The following is a 22,374-nucleotide window of genomic DNA, read 5'->3' on the forward strand; positions in this document are numbered from 1 at the left end:
AAACCGCGAAATACTTCAATGCAGCAACGAAAGAACCCGAGAACCACCGACATTGGTCATCATCAGGTGCTTGATTTTTACCTGGGTCCGCATTCGCACGAACTCAACTCGCTTTTAGAAGAACCCACCGCTGGTGCAGCTTTCATCTCTCGCTGATCTTAACCCAAATACGAACAAACTCGCTGGACACGTCTTTATTCAGTATACTAATTAGATTCTAAAATGTGACCATCCGGACGGTTCTTCGCCAGTTTGTGATGATTTTTAAAGGGGTTGTTACCTACAGATTGTGAAGTGATTTTTGAAGTGTGGTTGGTGGAGAATCGTCTTGGACGGTCCTCAGCATCTGTATGTAGGACGACAACTTTTGGTTAAGAATCTCAAAGGTTTTTAACAGTCTTGTAATAGAGCAACCCGAGGCCGAGCCCAACAAGGATTTCTGGTTCAGTGCTTTCGTGCTTGACCGTTTCGGATAAAAAACCGGAACGCTGAACGATATTAATCCAAGGTTTGTGTTTGCATCGTACGGAGATCGTTGAATTAATGGTTTGTGATGGAAAATAGGATTTCTTTGGAAAAGGTCAGTATGATAGTTTTTGTTATGAAAATGTTGTTAATGATTTTTTTAATTAAAAAAAGATTTTGTTAAATTAAATAATTAATAAAAGAACGTTGCTGGTGCTAAACCTTGAAATTGCAGTCCTTTACTAGAGATTAACAGTTATATAATGTTTAAGCGTTCAGTTATTGTTACATTCGCAATTTTCGTAACGCGATTTGGGTGCATTTTAATAGCAGATATTAGTGCACCTCTGAGGTGTATTTCCGCAATTTGTACAAAAAATGTAACCGCATCCAACTCGGGGAAACCATTTTATAGTCATAGAAGAACGAAGACAAGATCCTTTGAGTAATAATATGCGGTGTAAACCAAGGTTAAAAATGAGCTAAATGTTTGATACAGGATGTTGAAATTTTAATTATATTTTCCGGCGACCAGTGGTCACATACCATGTAGTTGCATTTTTTCCCTACTCATTGAAATTAATATGGAAAAAAGTAACTTTATCCAAGAGGATGTTTACGTGGTTATATTTTTTTCATGACTGAATCATTTCTATTGAACATCAAATGCCCTGAACGAATCGCCTCTTAATAAGAAAAATACAAAAAAAATTAAAATATGACAAAAAAATAAACATATAAAGTGATACATAGTGTGAAAAAAAATCTGCTTAAAAAGTCCATCGCTACTAATAGCTCCATTAATACACATATGTTGTGAAATGCATCACTATGACTAGACCGTCAAGTTGAAATACTGAATCGTAAGTTTCTCACAACACAATTTTTACCACTCGGTACTCGATTTCATACAAGAGCAATAAACTTAACTAGATTAAGCATAAATCAACCAAAAAATGCAATGGGTTTGAAATCATGAGATCAACGTCGACGTTTCCTTTGGAGGTCATTTCCACGACAACCACCTTAATTAGCTCGCTAGGTAAATAATGAGCCATATACCCGTCGTTATTAACCTGTTTTAGAAACAAGGCGAGAAAACGTACTTCACAGTCATTTAACACACCCGATAATGATGGCTTTTAAAGTTAAGTGGAAAAAAAATAAGTATGTGTTATACCTTCTAAACCAAACACAATAGTTGCTTTAAGAACTCCATTGTACTCTGGCCAAAAATGCTTATAAAAGACCGTTTCTTATTGTCCTTCTTTTTAAGAAAAAGTAGAGATAAATTTATAAAAATTTAGAACATAATTCTGATTCACTCTGTATAAAGGGCATTTCAAATTCGATCCTCACCATTGGGATCTCGAAAACCAGAGAAGTTTAAATGGGGGCAAAATCGCGTAATTTAGCGCTTGATTAAATGCCATATTCAAAATTTGAATTTTCTGATTACTTCCGAAGAGATCCGAAATAAACTAAAAATTGGAGATTTTTTTTAATTTTTTTTAGTGTTATTTGACAAGAAAGCCCAAAACTACAAGCACATTTTCATTACCACTTTTTCCAAGCTACACAATGACGTTTTCAGATTTGCCACCCGACGTTTCGTCTTTCAGCTACCATCATCAACTTTATTTTTTCCTATGGGTGTCGCATTGGATTTTTCGATAGAAAAATAGTTTTAGTTTTTTTTATATCTTCGGAAGTATTAGGAAAATTCAAATTTTGAAAACGGCATTTGGTCAAGCACTAAATTAGGCATTTTCGCCTCTATTTAAACCTCTTCGTATCTCCTTTAGTTTCCGAGGTCCCAATAGTGAGGGTCGAATTTGGAATGCCCTGTATATAGGATGTTGCATTACTGTGTTCGTACTGTATGTAGGGTGCTCATTTTTCGAGCTCAATCATCAAGGTCTTAGTTTAGAGATACTGGGCCTGTTAAACTAGGGCAAAATTGTGATTTATCCCATATACAAGGTGAGTCATAATTAACAATCGTCTTTAACTTCAAATTTGATTATGACTCACACTGTATACAAAGTGTCCATTTTATGAGCTCCTTCATTGGGATCTAAGTTTAGAGATATGAAGTCAGTTAAATTGGGGTAAAATTACGTAGTTTAAAGTTTAGTAAATACACGGTTTCATTTCGACAGTATTGCCAACATCTTGGTAAATATCAGTGAAAAACTGAAATTTTATTCTTTTCGGTTATTGTAAGAAAATGAAATCGAAATGTTCTTAATGACCTTTTTAGAGAATTTTTTAACAGTTTTCTTCTATAGCAGCAAAACTCTTAGATGTGAAGAGCAACGTTAAATTTTCATTTGGCCCTCGTATCCGCAAATTGGATATTTGTTATTTTAAAAAAATTTTCTTTTAGTAAAAGTGCCATTAAGTGCAAAATTGAAAAATATTTCAAAAGTTAAATACAAGATGTGTGAGAAACACGTGGACAAAAGATCACTTCTTACAAAAATTTTTTTTATGAAAATAGGTTTGATAGGATTGAAGTTCATTCACTTATTTACGAAATTACGTCGTTTTCGTGCTGAGAGTTTCAAAATTGATTCTAAAAAAATTGTCTTATTTATTTTATTTGTATTATTCAATTAAGGCTCTAGTATGATATTTTTAAATAGTCATATTTCGTTATGATCTGAGTCAAAAATTTATCTTTTAGTAAATCAAATGATCAAAAATAGTCACCTTAAACTCCTTCATTTATAAATAAAAATTGTTACTAAAATAAATATATTATCAAGTAAAAAATGCTTCTAATAAAGAAGTTGATCTGATGATTCTAGATGGCCCAGAATATCAATTTTTAAGGCCTTTATTTCCACATGAGAAGCTGTAACCAAGTGGATTATGGAGTTCCCATGTTTTCTCCATCTGTTTTCCGCCCTGAAAGAATAGTAATTAGACAACACAGAAAACGACGTAAATACGATATTAAATTCTATGTTAAATAACTCGTTCTCAGTCCTCGAAAACAGTAAGAGATGCTAATTCTGTCAAGTTGCGTTTAAAGTGCGTTTTCTAAAGTCGAGCTAGAATGCATATTTTTTAATTGCAAATATCCATTTCCAGATTTAAACCGGCAAAAATCGAATATTTGTATGTTTTTTTCGCAAATATCTTTTCAACGTAGGACGAAGAAAATAACACATTTTTTAGCAATTTTTATCAGAATTTTTTTTATGAAGGTTCTGAATATGATATTGGAACCCAAATTGTATCATTTCGTTAGTGCTTCTACAGAGGAGCTGCTTGGTGGCACCACAAAGTAGCGCCATTAGAAGCGCCTGACTATCCATACGGGCGTTTTAGTGACGTCGGCCGTACTGAGTGGTGCGAACAAATAGAACTGTTTTAATATTAAAGTATGGAATTGTCCAGATATCCGTCTGTCCATTGTTACTAGGTGTACTAATATAAATTAATATCTCCGTTGAGGGCAAAAAATAAAATTTCCTTGTAAAAATCCATTTTGTTCTCGGCGGAGCTGGACATTACCACCGTGTTGAATACCATCTAGTCGTTGAATCTCCTTCCACACGAAGATCTGTGATTGATTAAAATGTTTAAAAGGAATTTCCAATGTATTGACAGAGCATAAATTACCTTAAAAGATGTATTTTTCTTAGAAGAGCGACTTGGACGGGCCACCGAGTAGCGCCATTAGAAGCGCCACTACCTTCTATTTCTTTAATCTTCTGCACAAATCACTCTATTATTGGTAAAAAAAAATGTATGAGGATTCTGAGTGGTGTCAAGACACAAATTATATTAGCAAATACAGGCTGGTGCACCGAAAAGTTTCCACTCAGGTTTTCTTTCTTGTAAGCGAATAAATGAAAATATATTCGGACACGTAAACCTTAATTTTCAGAGGAACACATTTTTTACATATTTACACCGCCTCTGCTCCAATCCCTACGAAGGGGTCACTGTCACTCTTAAAATCTTAAATGGAAAAGGGGGCGAGTCTTATTTTAAAGAGAATTGAATTCTCTTTATTATGAGACCTTCTTCGATGGAATCGGCTGAGTAGTTCATAATGAATAAAGCAATGAAAAGTAAAAGTAAAAAACATTTTTGCCAATTGTGTCAATTAAGTAAATCTTGAAAATATTCACCTGAAACCTCCATATAATTATAATAAAGGCACTGTTCGAAAGGTTCGCGAACATTATGGAGTATTCCGTGAGTTACTTCTTGGCTCTTGTACACTACTCATTGCCGCAAGTCTTCTAAAGAATTAAGTTTGATTGCATAAACTTTAAATTTTTTAGAAGAAAAAGTCGAATAGTGACAAATCAGGAGATCTTACAGGCTATTCAATATGACCTCTTCTCCCAATCTATCTGGCTTTGCGAGAAACACACTGATAATGCACGTTTTTCTAAGGGTCAAGTGAAATTCCAAGATACTATTACTAATACTCTTGTTTTGTGCGTTTTATTTATTGACCATAAAATACGACAAAGGGAATTCAATTCCCTTTTAAAATAAGATATTACTCGCCCTTCATTTCCATTTAAAATTTTAAGAGTGACTATCATCTCTTCGTAGATGTTTGAAACAGAGGGGTGCAACTATGTAAAAAATGTGTCCCCCTAATAATTAAGGTTTACGTGTGCGAGCATATTTTCATTTATTCGTTTACAAGAAATAAAAACCCGAATGGAAGCTTTTCAATACGTCACCTTATACAGGGTGTTTTAAAAAAGGGCTTCAGGGATGAAGGGTGTGATTCCCTGCCCAATTCTAAGAAAAAAAGTTCCTATTAACCTCGAAAACGGTCCGCAAATCCACCGTTTTCGAGATACGGGGTGTCAAAAAAAGAATATCGGTGTTGCTGTCTTTGTTGTTGTTATTGCTTTTTGTTCATGGAAATGTAATGTTGTAAATGTTATTTAGTAGTGTTAACTGTTGTGCTGCCAGTTTGTGGTCATTCTTTCTTACTATAAAAATGCCTTTTTGTACTAATTTAGAGATGGTCGATATGCACTTTATGTACAATTGTGCTAACAAAAGTCATCTAGCTTCTTTTCAGTGAAGATATGAATTCTGTGTGCAAATGGCAGGTGAACATGTCGAACGTCTTCTTTAAGTAAGGAAAAAAGTTAAAACTGTTTTGGATTGTATTTTTTTTACACCCTGTATCTGAAAAACTGTACGTTTGCGGAACCATGTTAATAGGAACTTTTTGTCATAGAATGGGCCAAGGAATCACACCTTTCATTCCTGAACCCTTTTCTTAAAACACCCTGTATATTTTTCTCTAGAGCTTCTACGCAAGGATGGCTGAGTTGCGCCGCCGAATAGCGTTGCTCAAAGCGCTCTCGTCTTCTACTCCCATAGTCTCTTTCCATGCGAATCGCTATGCAATTCCTCAACAAATTCTTGCAATTTTTCCATTAAGGGCTAAGTTTAATCGTTCCATTATAAATTGCACAAAAACTCGACAAATCTCATTTACTTTTTCAGCAACGAAAACCGTTAATAATTAGCGCTAAATTGCGTGAAAGTAGATATTTTTTTCAACGACAGCCACAGTAGCACCTTTATTTTCAAATGGAATTAGTTCTGTTGAAAAAGGAAAAGTATGGTTTGAAGAACTAATTCGACTAATTAAACTGCTACGACACCGACACAAAAAACACGCGTGTTACAAAACCGCCAGCGGATAAAACAAAACGATTCCCTGGGTAATTAAAATTTCGACTAATTGGGAAACAACAATAGTGCCATTTTTATAAACAGACTGAGCCCATGACGCAATGTTCATCATTCGAAGCACGTTGTGCAATAAATTCCTGGTTTTCAGGCAGCCGAGAAGAACCGCTTTCACAAAGTAAAATGAACGATCCACTCTCGGCAAGAGCGATTCCCTAACCATCCAAGATGATGTCCAACTTCGTAAGAAAAGGCATCGTTTTCTGCACTTTCTTCATATCATGTGCAGCAGCAGCTCTACTTTTGGCTGGTTTAGGTACCAAGCACTGGGTGGAAGCTCGCGCCAAGCGTTCCAAAAACCCTTTGGAAAGCGATGGCAGGATTAATTTCGGGCTCTTCGACGGCAAGAAGGAACTGAACGTGGCCTACGGATGGAGGACTTATGACATAGATGGTGAGAATTCCTCATTCCCTAAAGGGAATTCAAAGAATATTATTTGCCCATCGATCGTGATTATCTCACTGCAAGGTTAATATTATTCCCGACATGTACACTTGTTACACCTTCGGTTAGTTCACCAGTTGTTGAACGATACCTACATAATTTAGCATATTTATGCCGCCAGTATTATCCTAACGCGACATTCAGTGCAGGCACCGAACTGTAATTTCTATAAATAAATATGAAAGAACCAATTTCTCATTGTTCTACCCAACGACATCTCAAATGGTAGTTGGTTTTCTCTCGGTGAATTATAACTGTAAATAATATTTAACTCGTTAACATGACACTTAAGAATGTAGAAGTTGGAGTAACTCAAAGAGAACCAGTTCAGAAAGGTGTTTATTTCGTAACAATTATGGTTGGCGATGTTTAAATTAAGTGACCTTAATTATCAAAAGCTGGGGTAGCGATTATTTTAAGAAATGTTTCTTTCATTGAAATGCGAGTAAAAACTCTCTTTTAGTTATGCAAACCATGAAACATGAGCCAGAATTTCTCAATTACTGGCTATGGATCGGAACTGTTGGGGTTCTATGCCTAGGTTTACTGGTTTCAGTCATAAGCGCAGTTCTGGCTATAATCAACACGGCTACCAATTCGTACAGATGCCTCGTCGGAATATCCGGGTTGATATTCTGGAATTTGCTGACGTGTAAGTGCCTTTCTAGGGTGTCCCATCGGAAAATGCGTGAGTCGATTATGGAAAAACAACGATTAGAGTCGAAAGATATTTCAAAGTTGAAGTGACAAAAGCCCTGGGGAGATTCCGCTCAGCAAGATATCGAAAAAAGGTCATATGAACATGGGTCTGAAAATGGTTCGTTTCTGAGATATACATAGAATGTTAAGGTTTTTTAAAAAATTTAATTTTTCATTAATAGCTTAAAAACGCTTTAGCCGGTATAATGAAACTTTTATTGTTTATTGAAACAATTATCAGACAGCTACTGGACCAACTAAATTTGATCCAGAATTTCCAGGGACATACTCAGCAAGTAAATTGGTTGTTTCTTTGCAGAAAAAAATATCACCCTGTAGTTTTTTTGCGGTCTTCATGTAATATTCAGATAAACCCACTGAAGATAAATTTTCTACATTAATAAGTGACAACAAAATTACAACAAATGTTCAAACTTACAACCTCCCGCTTCGCTGCAGGCATTGCATCGCCTCATCATACTTTGTCGTACTTGTTCGAAAATACCCGGAGTGTTCTGAAAAGTCCGACAAGAATCGGATATTCTTTGGTGTAATTGTTCCAATGTTTCCATGGGAGTAGCATACACAAGATTTTTTAGAAAGAAGAAAATCCAGGGATGTAAAGTCTGAAGATCGAGACGGCCATGCAATGAGTCCTCTACTTATCCATCGTCTAGAACAAACTTCGTTCTAATGGTTTATTATTTCTCGGTGAAAATGAGCCGGTGCACCATAATGCCGAAATATCATTTCATGCCTGATACTCAGTGGAACTGTTTCTAGGAGTCCTGAAAGAGTATTGCATAAAAAACCAAAATCGTTATTTCAATTCAAGTGCGGTGATAACACAAACGGGCCAATCAATTCATCAGCTGCAATTCCTGCCTAAACATTTAGATGAAAACACTGCTGGTGGCTCGTTACATGCATTGCATGAGGATTCTCTTCGTGCCAAACATGATAATTACAGCAGTTAAAATATCTATTCCTAGTAAACAACACTTCATCGGAAAATAAAATGTTTCGACTAAACTGTGGATTTGCAAGGCTACGAACATACCACTGGCAGAAAAAAACATAGCGTGGATAATCGACTGGACTCAGTGCCTGTACTTCTTGCAAATTGTAGGGGTGCAGCTGCTGCCCATGCAAAATTCTCCAAATTGAACGGTGCCCAATTCCCATAGCATTGGTTATTTCTTGAGTGCTAGCGGATGGAGTATTTGCCACTCTTTCGGAAATATCCTTCTCGACAGCCATAGTTCGGGCAGTCCTTCTGGGAGCGACATCAGGTCTTGTTACATGGAATGTATCAGTTTCTCGCATTCTCCTTTCGATATTAGAAAACATTACCCTATTAGAATATCGCGTCTTGGGAAATTTTCCACGATGAAGTTGTTCGGTCTTCGAGCGTTACAAGAGGCCTTACCATACACCAGAAGCATATCTGTTCGTTCAGCAAAAGTGTATTCTAATTTTTTTATTTTTCACCATCAACAACCAAAAACGGATGAAAACGTAATTTCCGGTATTTTCAAGGGTATTTTTAATACTGAGAAGTACCTGTGCATTTTAGACATTTTTTTTAATTTTCAAAAATTAAACATACTGCGATACATTTTTGGATAATTCCTAAGCATTTATATTTTCCCTTATGGAGCTTAAAGACATGCCGCAGTATATAAGGTATCGTAATTTTTTCTCGAAAACAAGGCGAGACACTAAAAAAATCTAGAGACAAAAATGTATTTTTAGTATGTTTATCTGAATGTTACCTGAAAACCGCAAAAAAATTACAGGGTGATATTTTTTCTGCAAAAAAACAACCGACTTTCCCACTGGGTACGTCTCTGGAAGTCTTATATCGATTCTAATTGGTCCCGTGGATGTTTGATAATTGTTTTAATAAACGGTAAAAATTTCATTAAAATCGACTAAAGCGTTTTTAAACTGTTAATATAAAACGCAATAAAAAAATGTCTAATACCCTGTATCTAGGAAACAAAGCATTTTTGAACCCATATTTATATGAACTTTTTTCCATATTTTGCTGAACGGAATCTCGCCTAAGCTTTTATCACTTCAACTCTGAAACATTCTAGAGAAATGTGAAAGGAACTTAAGGGAAACGGTACGACTACATTTTTTAATTTGGGTTAATGCTGATTATTCTGGGTGTAGTCGTCAATCCTTTTACTTTAATTTGAATGAATATGAATATGATTTTTTTTATTTTTGGGGGCATCCTTTAGCATGTGGCGCAGTACCACATTGCGCCTTCTTCGGTATCGCTCTGTATGTTGCTTCGCAATACAGGATGTCTTGATTTTTCACTGAAGGAATTTAACGTATTTTTCGCCCAAAAAAAATGTTAGTTTCAAATTAAATGCGATAGTTTGAACTGTACAGAGTATTATTAAAGTACGTACCCAAACTTTAAGGGGTGATTCTTTGAGTGTTTTTGAGACGAAAAGTTGATATGTATAAACATAGGTCGGGTATGCTTCGTTTTCAAAATACGGGATGTCAAACTTTTTTTTTGTCGTTATGTGTTAAAAAACTTCTATATAAGAAGAGACAAACTAATATAATGTTGATCTCTGGTGACAGTTTTTAATGTAGTAAAAAGGAATTTTTTAAGCTATAAATTGTTTATCTCTTTTCACTAATAGCGTGCACAGGAGCAACGCCGAAAATTTAAAATAAATTTTAAAAAACCGCTTTATTAAAATTACACTTAAATAATTGGTACGCATTACTTTTTTTGGTAAAAAAAACATTTAACAATAAGTAATACAAAACTTTCAATAGTTGCTGAAAATGTCCTACTTCCACTTCAATGCAAGCATTAGCTCGTCTTAACATCGATTGCCTAACACGATGAAATATTCCCGACGTATATCTTGTCTGATTACATGAATCCCGCATCCGTTGAATTAATTCTTCTTGTGTGTTGGCCGGAGTTCTATAATCGAAGGACTTTATATGCCTCCAAAGGAAAAAATCAAACGGGTTTAAATCCGGTGAACTAAGTGGCCATAACTGTGTTTAATGGGAAAAAATATTTTAAAAAAATAAATAAATAAAAATTAAAAAAGTCTGTGGCGCATAAATAACAATAATAATCATAAATAACGCTGTCAAATTTCAACAAAATCAGCTAAAGAATTATTGATATTTTTACGAAAAAACGATTTTTTGACAAACATTTGACACTCTATATCTTGGAAGTGATGCATTACCAAACCTATGCTTATATAAACTTTTTGTCTTAGACTCACTCAAAGAATCATCACTTGAAGTTTGGCCAGTACTTAAAAAACATTCTGTATTTAAAGTACGATTCGTCATCGAAATATAGTGTCCAAGTTTTAGACTTTTTCTTTTATAGTTTCCTCAGTTTTTGAGATATCCAATTAAAATTTTGTTTGCCGCTTTGAAATCTTCTTTGTAATTCTTCTTTTCAATCCTTTCAAATCTTGTGACTGGGTTTTATAAATAAGAAATTTAAGATGTCTCCAGAGCAAAAAGTCCAGAGGTGTTAAACCGGGCGATCGCGGTGGCCGCTCAATTGGCCTGCTTCGAAAAATCCATTTGCCAGGAAACCTATCGTATAACCACTATTTAACAGGAAGAAAATAGCGTGGTGGAGCTCCATCTTGGTGAAAATGAAGATCTTCCTGTAAAATGCTATTCCCAGTCCTTAGCTCGCAAAATAAAATTGGCAACAATAAATAATGATTTTACAAAAAACTCAAGAATTCGATCGAATTCAATCATCTTTTTTTAATCGAACAGTCTTATTCTTACTGTTTTTTTTCTACAAGTAGATTATTTGAATAAATGCGTTTACAAATACAACTAAACAAATAAAAACCAAAATAATCATGTGTTGAGAGATTTTTTAAATGAGGTATAACTCAACCCTCCCTGCATTTAAGATATTAGTGGTTGTTCCCTCCCCCTAGTGGGTGCATGCAGCTTCATAGAAAACCGACTTAAAAAATACCCCCCTTGAAAATAAAATCGACTTGTTTTTGCTTATTTACATATTTTCTATAAAGAACGAAATGTCGAGGTTCATTCTCGAATTGATACGCTGAATATTCAATTATCATGGATAATCGCAGCACATTCTTAAGCGGATTACAATCATCCGACGAACACGCTCCTTTGATGTTGGTGATGGTTTTCCCATAATCGAACGCTCGCAGATGCGACACCCTGTATACTAAACAGAATTTTGATACGCGAGTTCTTCAGGTATATTCTCCCTGCTCGGTATCGCCTTTTGGCTGGGGCAGTTTTACTCAAAAGTCCAGTACAGCGTGCTGACCCGCGAGGATCGCAGCTACGAGTGGACGTCGGAAAATATGGCCGAAATGGGATATTCCTTCTGGTATTAATCAATATTTTCACACTTACGATTTCTTTCTTGCAAATGCTTTAATGATGTGAGCCAAATACGGGCAACTGATCATTTTCTTTCCCTTCCAGGTTTGTCGTAGGAGCGACTTGTGCAGCTATTGTAAATATTATCTTAATTACCATCGCTAATAGCGAAAAAGAGACGGAAACGGTCATTCCGGTGTTAGAGGAGAAAACCAATGGGGCTATAATGCTTTATTGAATTTTAGTGCTGCGCTTAAGTTTGCGTTGGACTCAAGACGACCCAATCACATAACCGCTGTAAATAAAACACCACTTATTTATAATTATTTTTTAACAAATTCTCTTTCGAATTAGGTTAATTTCTGGCGACTTAATTAACATTTTTGCTATTATTTCAATAATAATCTTAAGTATACAGTTCAATTGTCGTTTTATTTGTGCTGAGTTAAAACCCTGATCGAGAAGCGATCAAGATTGACAAATCAATTGATCATTCGTGCATTTTAGATATTTCTTATGGCTTTAGGCGTGGTGCTATAACGTTTCACCGCTCCTAGAAACGGCTGCGATACATCAATAGAGATACAAATTAGGGTCAGCGGAATATGCTTCGAGGCTGACTACTTTGTTCCTCGGATCTCTTTCATTCAGATGTTCCCTGTAGTAAAGAATTCCAACACTCCCGGCATAGAAAGCCAAAGGAATGAATCCGATCCTGTGCGAAAGATGGGTTGGGTAATGGTAATGTTGTGGTAAGCAATTCATTTTCTTACCAATAGGAGTACCCGAGAAAAGCATTCTTGTCCGAGCTAAGGTTCCCCACTAACGTGTCGTATATCGCCACGTTATGGAAAATGTGGAGGTTGTAGTTGATGCCCCATAAGGCCATGTAAAGGACCGTGGAAAAAAAGGCGACTGCATTATAAATGAACAGGCTTTTAACGCTAAAATAATCTCATATAGACATTTATTCCTGCATGCGAAGCTTTTCAGTTAGATTACCTAAACAAGTATGAAATGGGATTGAAAACTGTATTGCACAGGGCCAGAATGGCCGACCAGGAACCGGCTAACATCGCCAAGATCAGGAAAATCAGAGAGGACAACCAAACTCCCGCGTTAATGAATTGATCCTTTGTGACTGTAACATCAAGCGTTGGAAATGTGTTCTACGGGGTGTCTGTAAAACAACGCTCTACCGCAAATTCTTCAGATCAAAACAAGCCGATTTAACCATATTTACTCTAGTCCAAAAGCTGATAATAACGGTGCTGGAGGGCTTCAAAGTTGAAAATTAAAAATCAATTTTTGATCACATTTTCCGTGCTGTACAACATGAAAAGGTGAAAGTTGCTGTAGGGGTGTTTTTCAAGATGCGAACTTCGTATCTGCTGACAAATTGCGCTTACTAGGATAGTCCCAAAAATACCCAACCTGACATAGGCAGAGTGAAAAAGTATTGCAACATATTGTTCCATCAATTGCTGCAATTTTTCACGGAGAAAATGCGGAACAAGCAGCTAATCATATTTGGTTCCAGCAATTCCAGCAAAAGTGGTGGATCACTACATTATGCTATGGCTGTGAAAGAGTATCTCGATGAGATTTTTCCTACGAGATGAATTGGTAGCAGAGGCGCCAACAGAATGACCGCCACGATGTCCAGACCTTACGCCCCTCGATTTTTTTTGTGGATCACTTAAAGGGTTCCATTTACAAAAATCGACCACAAAATTTAGATGTGTTACGTCTTAGAATTCAAACAATTAGAATTAATAACAGGAGCAACACTGGATACTTGTGTCAAAGAGTTCGAAGAACCACTGACTCATTATCAAATTTTTACTGGATCCCAATTTAGGCATTTATTGTACGAGTTGCAATTTTGTTTCTTATGATAGTGAATTACTTTATTTTGTATCTAATACTTTAATTCTTTAAGGAAACTACAGATTCAATTTTAGTTCTGAGTATACTGTTGTATCTGTTATTGAATAACTTTTCATTTGAAAATAAAAAGTTAGTAGGGGTAGCTGGATAGGAGTGAAAAATTTTGACATCGATAGTAATGCATTAAATGTGTTTTTTTTTTTAAATAAAATTATACGTGTTTAAATATTTTTTTAATATCAGGTTTATCAAAAATTATAAGCGTGTTGCAATATATTACAAAGGCTCAACCTTAAAAAGCTTATGTCTAAAGTTTGAGGATGCTAGGTTAATTTATGTTTGTTTGAGAGCCGATTTTAGTCATTAGTATGTTATTGGATACTCTCATTTGAAAGGTCCTAGTCCATCCAACAACAAAATGCTTAGTTAGTTAGTTAGCTTAGGTAGTTAGATTCTACTCTGGGGGAATTTGGCCTTTCATTAAAAACTGTAAAATATTAGATTTCAGAGTTTAAACGTGATCGTACGAGCTAGGTGGATCCAATAAAGTAACTACTTCAGAAATTGTGATCAAAATCCACAAAATTGTACTATACATCGCATTTTGACCGAACAATTGGATGTGAAAAGATTGTGCGCAAGATGGGTTCCGTGATTAATCACAATTAAACAAAAAGAGAGTATTTGACAAAATTTTACAGCAATAAAGCCGCATTTTTGTGTCGATTCATAACCATGGACAAAACATGGGTCCATCATTTTACACCTGAGACGAAAGAATAATTAAAACAATGGACTCAAAGAGGAAAATAGACTCCAAAGAAGACGAAAACCGATCCATCTACAAGAAAGGTGATGGCGTCAGTTTTTTTGAGATGCACGTGAGGTAATTTTGAGTAACTATCTCCCTAAAGGAGAAACAATAAACGGAGAATATTATGCAAATTAATTGCAACGTTTGAGCGAAGACATTAGGAAAAAGCGATCGCATTTGGCGAAAAAGAATGTCTTGTTTCATCAGAACAGCGCACTACTCCACACTTCCCTCATCGCGATGGCCAAAATCAATCAACTTGGTTTGGAACTTTCTCCTCGCCCACCCTATTTGCCAGATTTAACCTTCTTAGATTATTTTCTATTTCCAAACTTGAAAAAATAACTTGGTGGAAAGAGATTTGCCAATAATGAAGAGGTAAAGTCCAAGGCTGATGTTTATTTTGAAACATTCAAAGCTTCCTACTATTATATAAACAGGCTTTTGGGTATTGCCAAGGAAGTACGAGCCCTAGTAACTATACTGGGTAAGTCGGAAGGATCGTGGCAAAACTTCAGGAGGGTATTGTACATAAAAAATAAATGTAAAAAACTCAAAAGTTGTTATCCGTTTTTCATTTGTTTGCAAGTCGTAACGTAAATAAAATTAAAACATAAAATTCAAAAAATTCATAAATTTCATAAGAAATTTCATAAATTCACATTTTGTTTATCATAGTATTGTGTTAATAACTGTTCAAAAATACCGCTATTTATTTCGAAACATTTTCTACTTCGTCTACAAAAAGCATTCGTTGCGCTCCTGATTGTTTCATGTCAATTAGTGCATCTCGAATGTCCACTTTTACTTTGCACACCTCATTTTTAAACCAGCCCCACAAACAATAGTCTAATAATATAAGGTCTGGAGATCTTGGAGACCAACTAATAGAACCACCGAATCCGAATTCAAATCCAAAGTCAAATCAGTATCACTAATAACGAAAGTACTTTTATTGTAAATAGAACGATAGTTTAAAAAAATTATTTACGCTATTACTTAGAAATGAATGAAAATCGGATAACAACATTTGAGTTTTTTCAAATTTATTTTTCACATACAATTCGCTCCTGAAGTTTTACACGATTCTCCCGACTCACCCTGTATAGTGGAACAAAATAAATTTCCACAATATTTACACATAAACTTTGCCGGTTAATTTATTATAAAATTATTTTTTATTATTCTGTCAAGTTAGTAAATTAATAGTAATTTTAATGAAGAACAACCCAAAAAACAAAATCCTTTTTTTAATTTTCTTCAATTGCCCATAAACATGATCGTTTCATATGGCAACTACTAAATAATGGGACAATATCGAAGCTTTCGCTTTAAAATGGAATAACATCGTCCTTTTTTTTAGTACTGCTAGTATTTTTTTAGGTATTGACTGGACGAATGATCTGCAAATTTATAGTGTAAAACCATTCCAAATCTACTCGATCTTGGCCTTAGGTTCGGGCAATGTGCGTTGCGGGTTATTTCTTAAAGATTTCTTCATCTTATGCCACACTGTCTCGATGATATCGAGGTCTGGGCTGTTTGAGGGCCAAGATAAAAAAAATTAAGGTTGTGGTCGCCAAACCATGTTTTTGTGGTTTTGACGGTGTGGCAAGGCGTCCCATCTTGTTGGAAAATAAAATTATCGCCAACATTTAATTTTGAGATACTGGAAAACAAGGTGTTTTGTAGAATTTCTTGATATCTTGTCGCGTTCATGGTACCATTAATGAACTGAAAGCATCCCAATTTTACAGCTGACGTACGAGGTGTGTTCAAAAAATAACAATAATTTTGTGGACTGTATTAATTCTATTCTCGTGATTTTTCGCTAGTTGTGTTGGTACACATGTCCCTAAACATTGTGTACATTGGTAGACATATTGGAAGTGTAGTCCGTTGAAAACTGTCAAAAAGGTTGTATTGTGTTTGACACGAGCAGCGATTTTTGACAAATGCATAAAAAAATTTGCATTAAATTTCGTTACAAAAATAGAACAAAGTGCAGCCAGGTTTTAAAAGTGTTAAACGTAGCGTTAAGTAAGTCCACTATGAGTAAAACAAGGGTTTACGAGTGGTATAGGCATTTTTAAATAGACCGTGAAGACGCCGAAGATAGCAAGCGCACCGGACGATTCAGCACATCAAAAATCGATGAAAACGTAGAAAAGGTTGAAGAAATGGTTATGAAAGATCGTCGAATTACAATTAGAGAGGTTGTTGAAGATGTTGGCATATCAGTTGCTTCATGTCATGAAATCGTTTTGGGTATGAAACGTGTAATTACAAAGTTTCTTCCAAAATTACTGAATTTCGAACAAAAACAACGGCGAATGGAAGTTGCTTAAAAGTCGCTAAATGTAATCGACAACGATCCAGAACTACTGAAACGCATCATAACAGGTGACGAAACATGGGTTCATAGTTATGACGTCGACACTAAGACTCAGTCGTTGTAGTGGAGATATTCTGATCACCAAGACCAAGAAAAGCTCGACAAGTGCGATCGAATGTGAAGGTAATGCTCACAGCGTTTTTCGATTTTAATACACCATAAGCTTTTACCACAAGGTCAAACGACCATACATATTACCTACAAGTTCAACGTAGTTTGCGTGAAGCTATTCGAAAAAAACGCCCAGATTTATGGCAAAACAGTTCATGGCTTTTACACCACGATAATCCGCTCGCTCACACGTCATTGCTTCTTTTTGAATTTTTGGCCAAAAATAATACTGTAATGATACCGTAAACTCCATATTCGCCAGATATGGCTCCGTGTGACTTCTTTTTGTTCCCGAAAATAAAGAGAACTTTAAAAGGTCGTCGTTTTGCAAGCATTGATGAGATTAAATACGTGTTGCTGAAAGAGCTAAAAAGTATTTCAAAGTTTGAGTTTCAGAAGTGTTTCGTGGATTGGAAGGAGCGCTGGAATAAGAGTATCTTTACTAACGAGGACTACTTTGATGGAGATAAAATTGACGTAATCGGATCAATAAAATTTTTTCCAAAAATTTAAAATTTCCGTTTTTTTTTTAACATACTTCGTAGTCGTAAGTTTAAATGAATTATAGACGCGCTGTAAGCTGTAAGTGGAGCCCTGTACCAAATAAGTGCAATTTGTCAGCAAATACGAATTTCGCGTTTTGAAAAACATCCCTACAATAACTTTCACCTTTTCATGTTGCACAGCGTGAAAAATTAGGATCAAAAATTGATTTTTCATTTTTATCTTTGACTCCCTCTAGCACTGTTATTATCAGCTTTTGGACTAGAGTAATCGTCTTGTTTTGATCTGAAGAAACTGTGGTATAACGTTGTAACGACTTTTTACAGACACCCTGTATACACCTGAAGCAGATTGTTTAGTCTTTTATTATTGTTTTGGGAATAACGCCTCACGCACCAGTAGGGGTTGGTCACCCTCGAACGCAGAAGAAGCAGCTCAACACGAGTTCAACACAAGGTTCGTCTTTGGGAGTTGACACAATCCATATATGGAATGTTACAAATTTAATGTATTTTTGAGGTTTATATTTCTGTTTTGTGGAAAAACCCGACATGGTACAAGTATTTTCAACCTCATATGACTACCGGTCAAACCGGAAACTGACACTTCATTTTATTAAATGGAACATGGCAATTTTTTTTTAGTAAAAATAGGTTTTTTATCAAAAATAAACATAAGTTTCATAATGCAACATAGTACCGATTCTCAACTGTTTTTGATTTTGATTTTATTTTTACGACTTTCTCGACATTTGTAGAGCTTTACTAAATCTCAATTATCTATAAAACTATTTGATATAAATTGATGAAATAAATTTGAAATTACTGAAAAGTTAACGAATGTTTATAAACAATTAAAGAATGAAGAAAAATACTTGAAAAAGTTTTTGAAAAAAATTATTGAAATTAAAAATTTTTAAACTCAAAAAAGCCATTTCTTTCAAATAGCACCCTATAATTATTTTTGTACCATTAGATTGATGGAAAAGAAATTAACCAATACGATATACATTGTGAATATCAAAAATTTATACTTTTTGAATAAATCGAAAAAAAACTAAAAACTACTTCATACTGCTGTATTTTTGTTTTGTGGAAAAACCGGGGCCAAACACTCAGCTAATAAAGAGAGGAGTTTCAGGGTGTTTTACATATTTTAGATATTCACTTTTCATACATTTTAGTTAATTTCTCTATGTTAAATCGTAGTTTCACTTGGACACCTCAAAAAACTTTGTTCTACCTTGAGAGAACGCGCCGTTGAACACCATGTATTAGTCACAATTTGCGTGATTTGTAGTGCCTGTGATTACAAAGAAAAATTAATTATTTAGAATAAAATAATAACAATTCTATGAAAAATATATCAGATCATAGCTGACGATAAATCATTATAAGCATAGGGTAACTGTCGAGTGTTTGAAATGACTATGTTCGAAGTATCCACTTTGTGATAACTTTTCCTAGACGATTTCTCTTTTTTTCCATTTAATAAAGTGTAAATATTATTCTCAGTTAGTTTTAATCCAGAATGATATGCAATTTCACCCCTACTGATAGCCGAAGCGTAATTCCCAAATCTAAAGAAATATATAGGGTGTTCCTGAAAGGTTGTGCCAAACTTAAGAAGGTTATAGGGAACATTGCTGTGAACAATTTTTGCATAGAAAAGCTTAGTCAAAAATACGCCGTTTTGACTCCAGACTCATTTTTGTTCAAAAACGTAATGTTAGCTCGTTGACAACGAAACACTTCAATATTTAATCCATTTTTATTAAAGATAACGCTAATAAATTATGATAAAGGTTCAAAATGACCAATCTAGTTACATAAATTTATTCTTTGAATCATTGAATCGCACACCTGATGTAAGATGTGCGGATCTTGCTACACGGAAAGGGAGGCTGCCATCACTCTTCCCAATAGTTCCTCTTGAGTTGCTACAGGAATTTCATACACCAACAACTTGATGTAACCCCGGAGAGAAAAATCCAGCGGGCTTAAATCCTGACTTCGTTCTGGCCACCTGATAGATTCGTCTCTTCCGATCCATCGCACAAGAAATGTTGGTTTAGATAATCTTGCACAGGACGGGCAAAATGTGCTGGTATGTTAACCGTCATGTTAAAACGACATTCTACCCTGTATCTTCATAGGAACATTTTAATAAACGTTTTTAATAAAACAGAGGAGATAAAAACTGTGTTTTTTGCCTATTCACTTAAATTAAATGTTGAAGCCTTTTGAATAAAAAGCCAAAACGGTTCATTTTTGCTTTTCACCGTAATGTCCCCTACAACCTTCTTAAGTTTAACACAACCTTTTCGGGACACCCTGTATAATAAACATTCTCGCATATTAAAATTAAATGACTGATTCAAAGTAAATGAGTCTACATACTGGTAATACTGTCCGCTCGCAGGTATCGTGGTTGATTCTGGAACACCATGAAGGCGTATGTAGATTTGGTAATCCCTGGACAATAATTGTCCGTGCTATTGTCCTTTTTGTTATTATATAAATCGTCTAGTACTTTTGCCCTGGCTTCATAATCCAACCCACATAGCATGGCACAAATATTGTTCTTGAAATTGCACGTTACTGAAATTAGCTTTATGTAGATGTATGACTGAGAAGAGCTATTCAGCTTCTCGTTCTTGTGCAACCCTGTATAAGTACAGTAACGTACTCACAATGTACAGAGTGGTCTACTACCTTATCTCAAAAACCGTTAGGTTTAAAAAGAAAGTTATTTAGTTAGTTTTTATTATTTTCGAAGTTACAGGGTAGTCCAGAAAACACTAGCGTGACAAAAATACATCTTGTTAAATAAAATATCCTATATTTTGTTACGAATACTAACTCTGTTTGTAATTATAAGTTTTTTGTTATCACAAAATATGAAAAAATTTTACAGTTTTTGAGTTAATTCGTTTTAACTAAAAATGGAAGGAATTTTTTTTAATTAATAAATTTTCTAATGTTAATTGTGTCGTTCGAAAACTAGTCCAGATAAAAACAAAGGGTTGTTCTACTAGAGTATATTTTTAATTTTCGAGAAATTTTATGCAGGGTATGGAAAAATGTCCAAACTTTTCATTTTTCAAGTGCTAAAAACTCGATTTTTAAATGGGCCACCCTGTATTTTTGGGAAAATGGATTATTTTTTTAATTCACGTTCAAATCATATTATCGCAAGAAATTATCAGAATTTTTTTATGTTTTTCTTGAGTTATTTCTTTTAAGATCGATAATAACGTTTTCTAATAAAAAAATGACTGATATAGTTAAAATGATGGGTTTTTGTAAAGATAATCTGACATTATATGTTACGGTTATTTTGTTGTTACATTTTTCATGAGTTTAATAATTTTTTAGAAAATCACAATGAGCCACAATATTGCTATTTGAAAAACGGAAGATAAATGGGAAAAACTGTTTTTCAGTATTTAAACTGGTTATAAAAGAAAAAATTCTCAATATTTTCAATTTTTCCCCTTAATTCTGACCTAAAATTGTACTTAATACGTATACCTCAGTGGCGTAGCTCGACATGAAAAAACCACAAAAGAAAATATATATTTTTTAAATTAGATATTTTTAGACTAAAAATGACCTCTAGATTCCAAAAAAGAAAAAAATTATAGGGCATTACCTTTAAAGATCGAATATTGAGGTCATTTTCGGTCAAACCGAAAGTGCTAGATAAACGTCATTAATGTCAATCAATCGGCTCTATTCTCATATAGCTTCCATCCAAATTTAAATGTTCTAAGTTTAAAAACAAAAAAGTTATAAGGGCGAGCTGCGTTCTTGAATCACCTGGTATACCATTTGAAAGGGAATTAAATGAAGAATCCATTTTAAAAATTCGTGTTTAAGGCACTTAAAAAATAGAAAGTTTGGATATTTTTTAATATTCCATATAAAATTTCTGGAAAATTAAAAATATACTGTAGTAGAAGAGTTTGTTTTTAACTGGACAAGTTTTCAAACAACACAATTAATACTAATGAATTTATTGAGAATTTTAAAAAGCTTATTTTTGTTTCGATTTTTATTATAAATTCAATTAATTCAGAAACCACTAAAAATGTTTCATATTTTGTAATAACAAAAAGTACTTATAGTTACAAGCGAAATTAGTACCCGTAACAAAATATAGGGTGTTCCATTTAAAAAAATGTAATTTTGTCGCGCCACGGTTTTCTGGGCCATCCTGTATCTTCGAAAATCGAATCTCGAAAAATATCCACAAATAAAAATTTTTGAAAAACTGAATAGGTTTTGTATTAAACTTTTTTTCTCAACTTTGCGGCTTTTCACGTAGGGTAATGGACCATCTCACGTGGACCACCCTGAACAGACATCACCAGATCTCTGTATTATGGCAAAGGAAATTCTACTTAATACGCCCCTCCCTATCGTCATTTTAATTTTATCACTATAACATACTTACTAACTAATTCGTATACAGCCCCTGAGGGAAAGGTCATTTTGTAATTTCCAAGGAATAGTCCATAATTTACATAATTTCTATCCGTTGGATTACTAACATCACCAGCATTCGCAGTGATCCACTTTTCTGTAGATAAGGCAACAATATTGAAAATCGCTGCTTTTAATGAAAACACGAAAGCAATCACTATGAAAACTCTGTTTGTTGTGGCCATTGTTCTCTTCCTGCTGTCTTGTTAATTTTGATACCTCTGGATCACCAATATCATAGTGAAACACTTTCACATACAACATAAACTGTTTTTTCCAATCACATATCATATAAATTCGCGTTACTGGCATTTGCTTAAACAGTCTTGAATCATATTTTGATTAGATCTTGATTATCCGGTATCAGATAAATTTTTACACATGCTTCTCTCATTTCTTATCTGTGTCCTGATATAGATAA

General features: G+C 34.5%; 2 protein-coding genes across 2 annotated transcripts; one reads left to right on the plus strand and one right to left on the minus strand.

Moving 5' to 3' along the window:
- Nucleotides 1–31: 31 nt before the first annotated feature.
- LOC136418626 (clarin-3) lies at nucleotides 32–12,175 on the plus strand. Its single transcript, XM_066404734.1, has 5 exons — nucleotides 32–580; nucleotides 6,308–6,610; nucleotides 7,125–7,313; nucleotides 11,624–11,759; nucleotides 11,858–12,175. Exons 2-5 carry the CDS (start codon nucleotides 6,385–6,387, stop codon nucleotides 11,988–11,990), a joined length of 684 nt encoding a protein of 227 aa, XP_066260831.1. The 5' UTR covers nucleotides 32–580; nucleotides 6,308–6,384; the 3' UTR covers nucleotides 11,991–12,175.
- On the minus strand, nucleotides 12,066–22,254 carry LOC136418625 (uncharacterized). The gene is made up of 5 exons (XM_066404733.1): nucleotides 21,925–22,254; nucleotides 19,866–20,066; nucleotides 12,755–12,893; nucleotides 12,526–12,696; nucleotides 12,066–12,467 (listed from the first exon to the last, which is right to left on the minus strand). Exons 1-5 carry the CDS (start codon nucleotides 22,136–22,138, stop codon nucleotides 12,326–12,328), a joined length of 867 nt encoding a protein of 288 aa, XP_066260830.1. The 5' UTR covers nucleotides 22,139–22,254; the 3' UTR covers nucleotides 12,066–12,325.
- Nucleotides 22,255–22,374: the final 120 nt, after the last annotated feature.

The sequence above is a fragment of the Euwallacea similis genome, chromosome 36, assembly GCF_039881205.1.
Source record: "Euwallacea similis isolate ESF13 chromosome 36, ESF131.1, whole genome shotgun sequence".
NCBI lineage: Eukaryota > Metazoa > Arthropoda > Insecta > Coleoptera > Curculionidae > Euwallacea > Euwallacea similis.

Coding starts and splice junctions, on each gene's coding strand:
- LOC136418626 (XM_066404734.1), top strand. CDS start 6,385: ATGATGTCCAACTTCGTAAGAAAAGGCATCGTTTTCTGCACTTTCTTC. Junction 6,611..7,124: donor GAGGACTTATGACATAGATG/GTGAGAATTCCT, acceptor ACTCTCTTTTAG/TTATGCAAACCATGAAACAT. Junction 11,760..11,857: donor GAAATGGGATATTCCTTCTG/GTATTAATCAAT, acceptor TTTCCCTTCCAG/GTTTGTCGTAGGAGCGACTT.
- LOC136418625 (XM_066404733.1), bottom strand. CDS start 22,138: ATGGCCACAACAAACAGAGTTTTCATAGTGATTGCTTTCGTGTTTTCA. Junction 12,894..19,865: donor GCGAGCGGACAGTATTACCA/GTATGTAGACTC, acceptor TTGATGTTACAG/TCACAAAGGATCAATTCATT. Junction 12,697..12,754: donor CCCATTTCATACTTGTTTAG/GTAATCTAACTG, acceptor AGATTATTTTAG/CGTTAAAAGCCTGTTCATTT.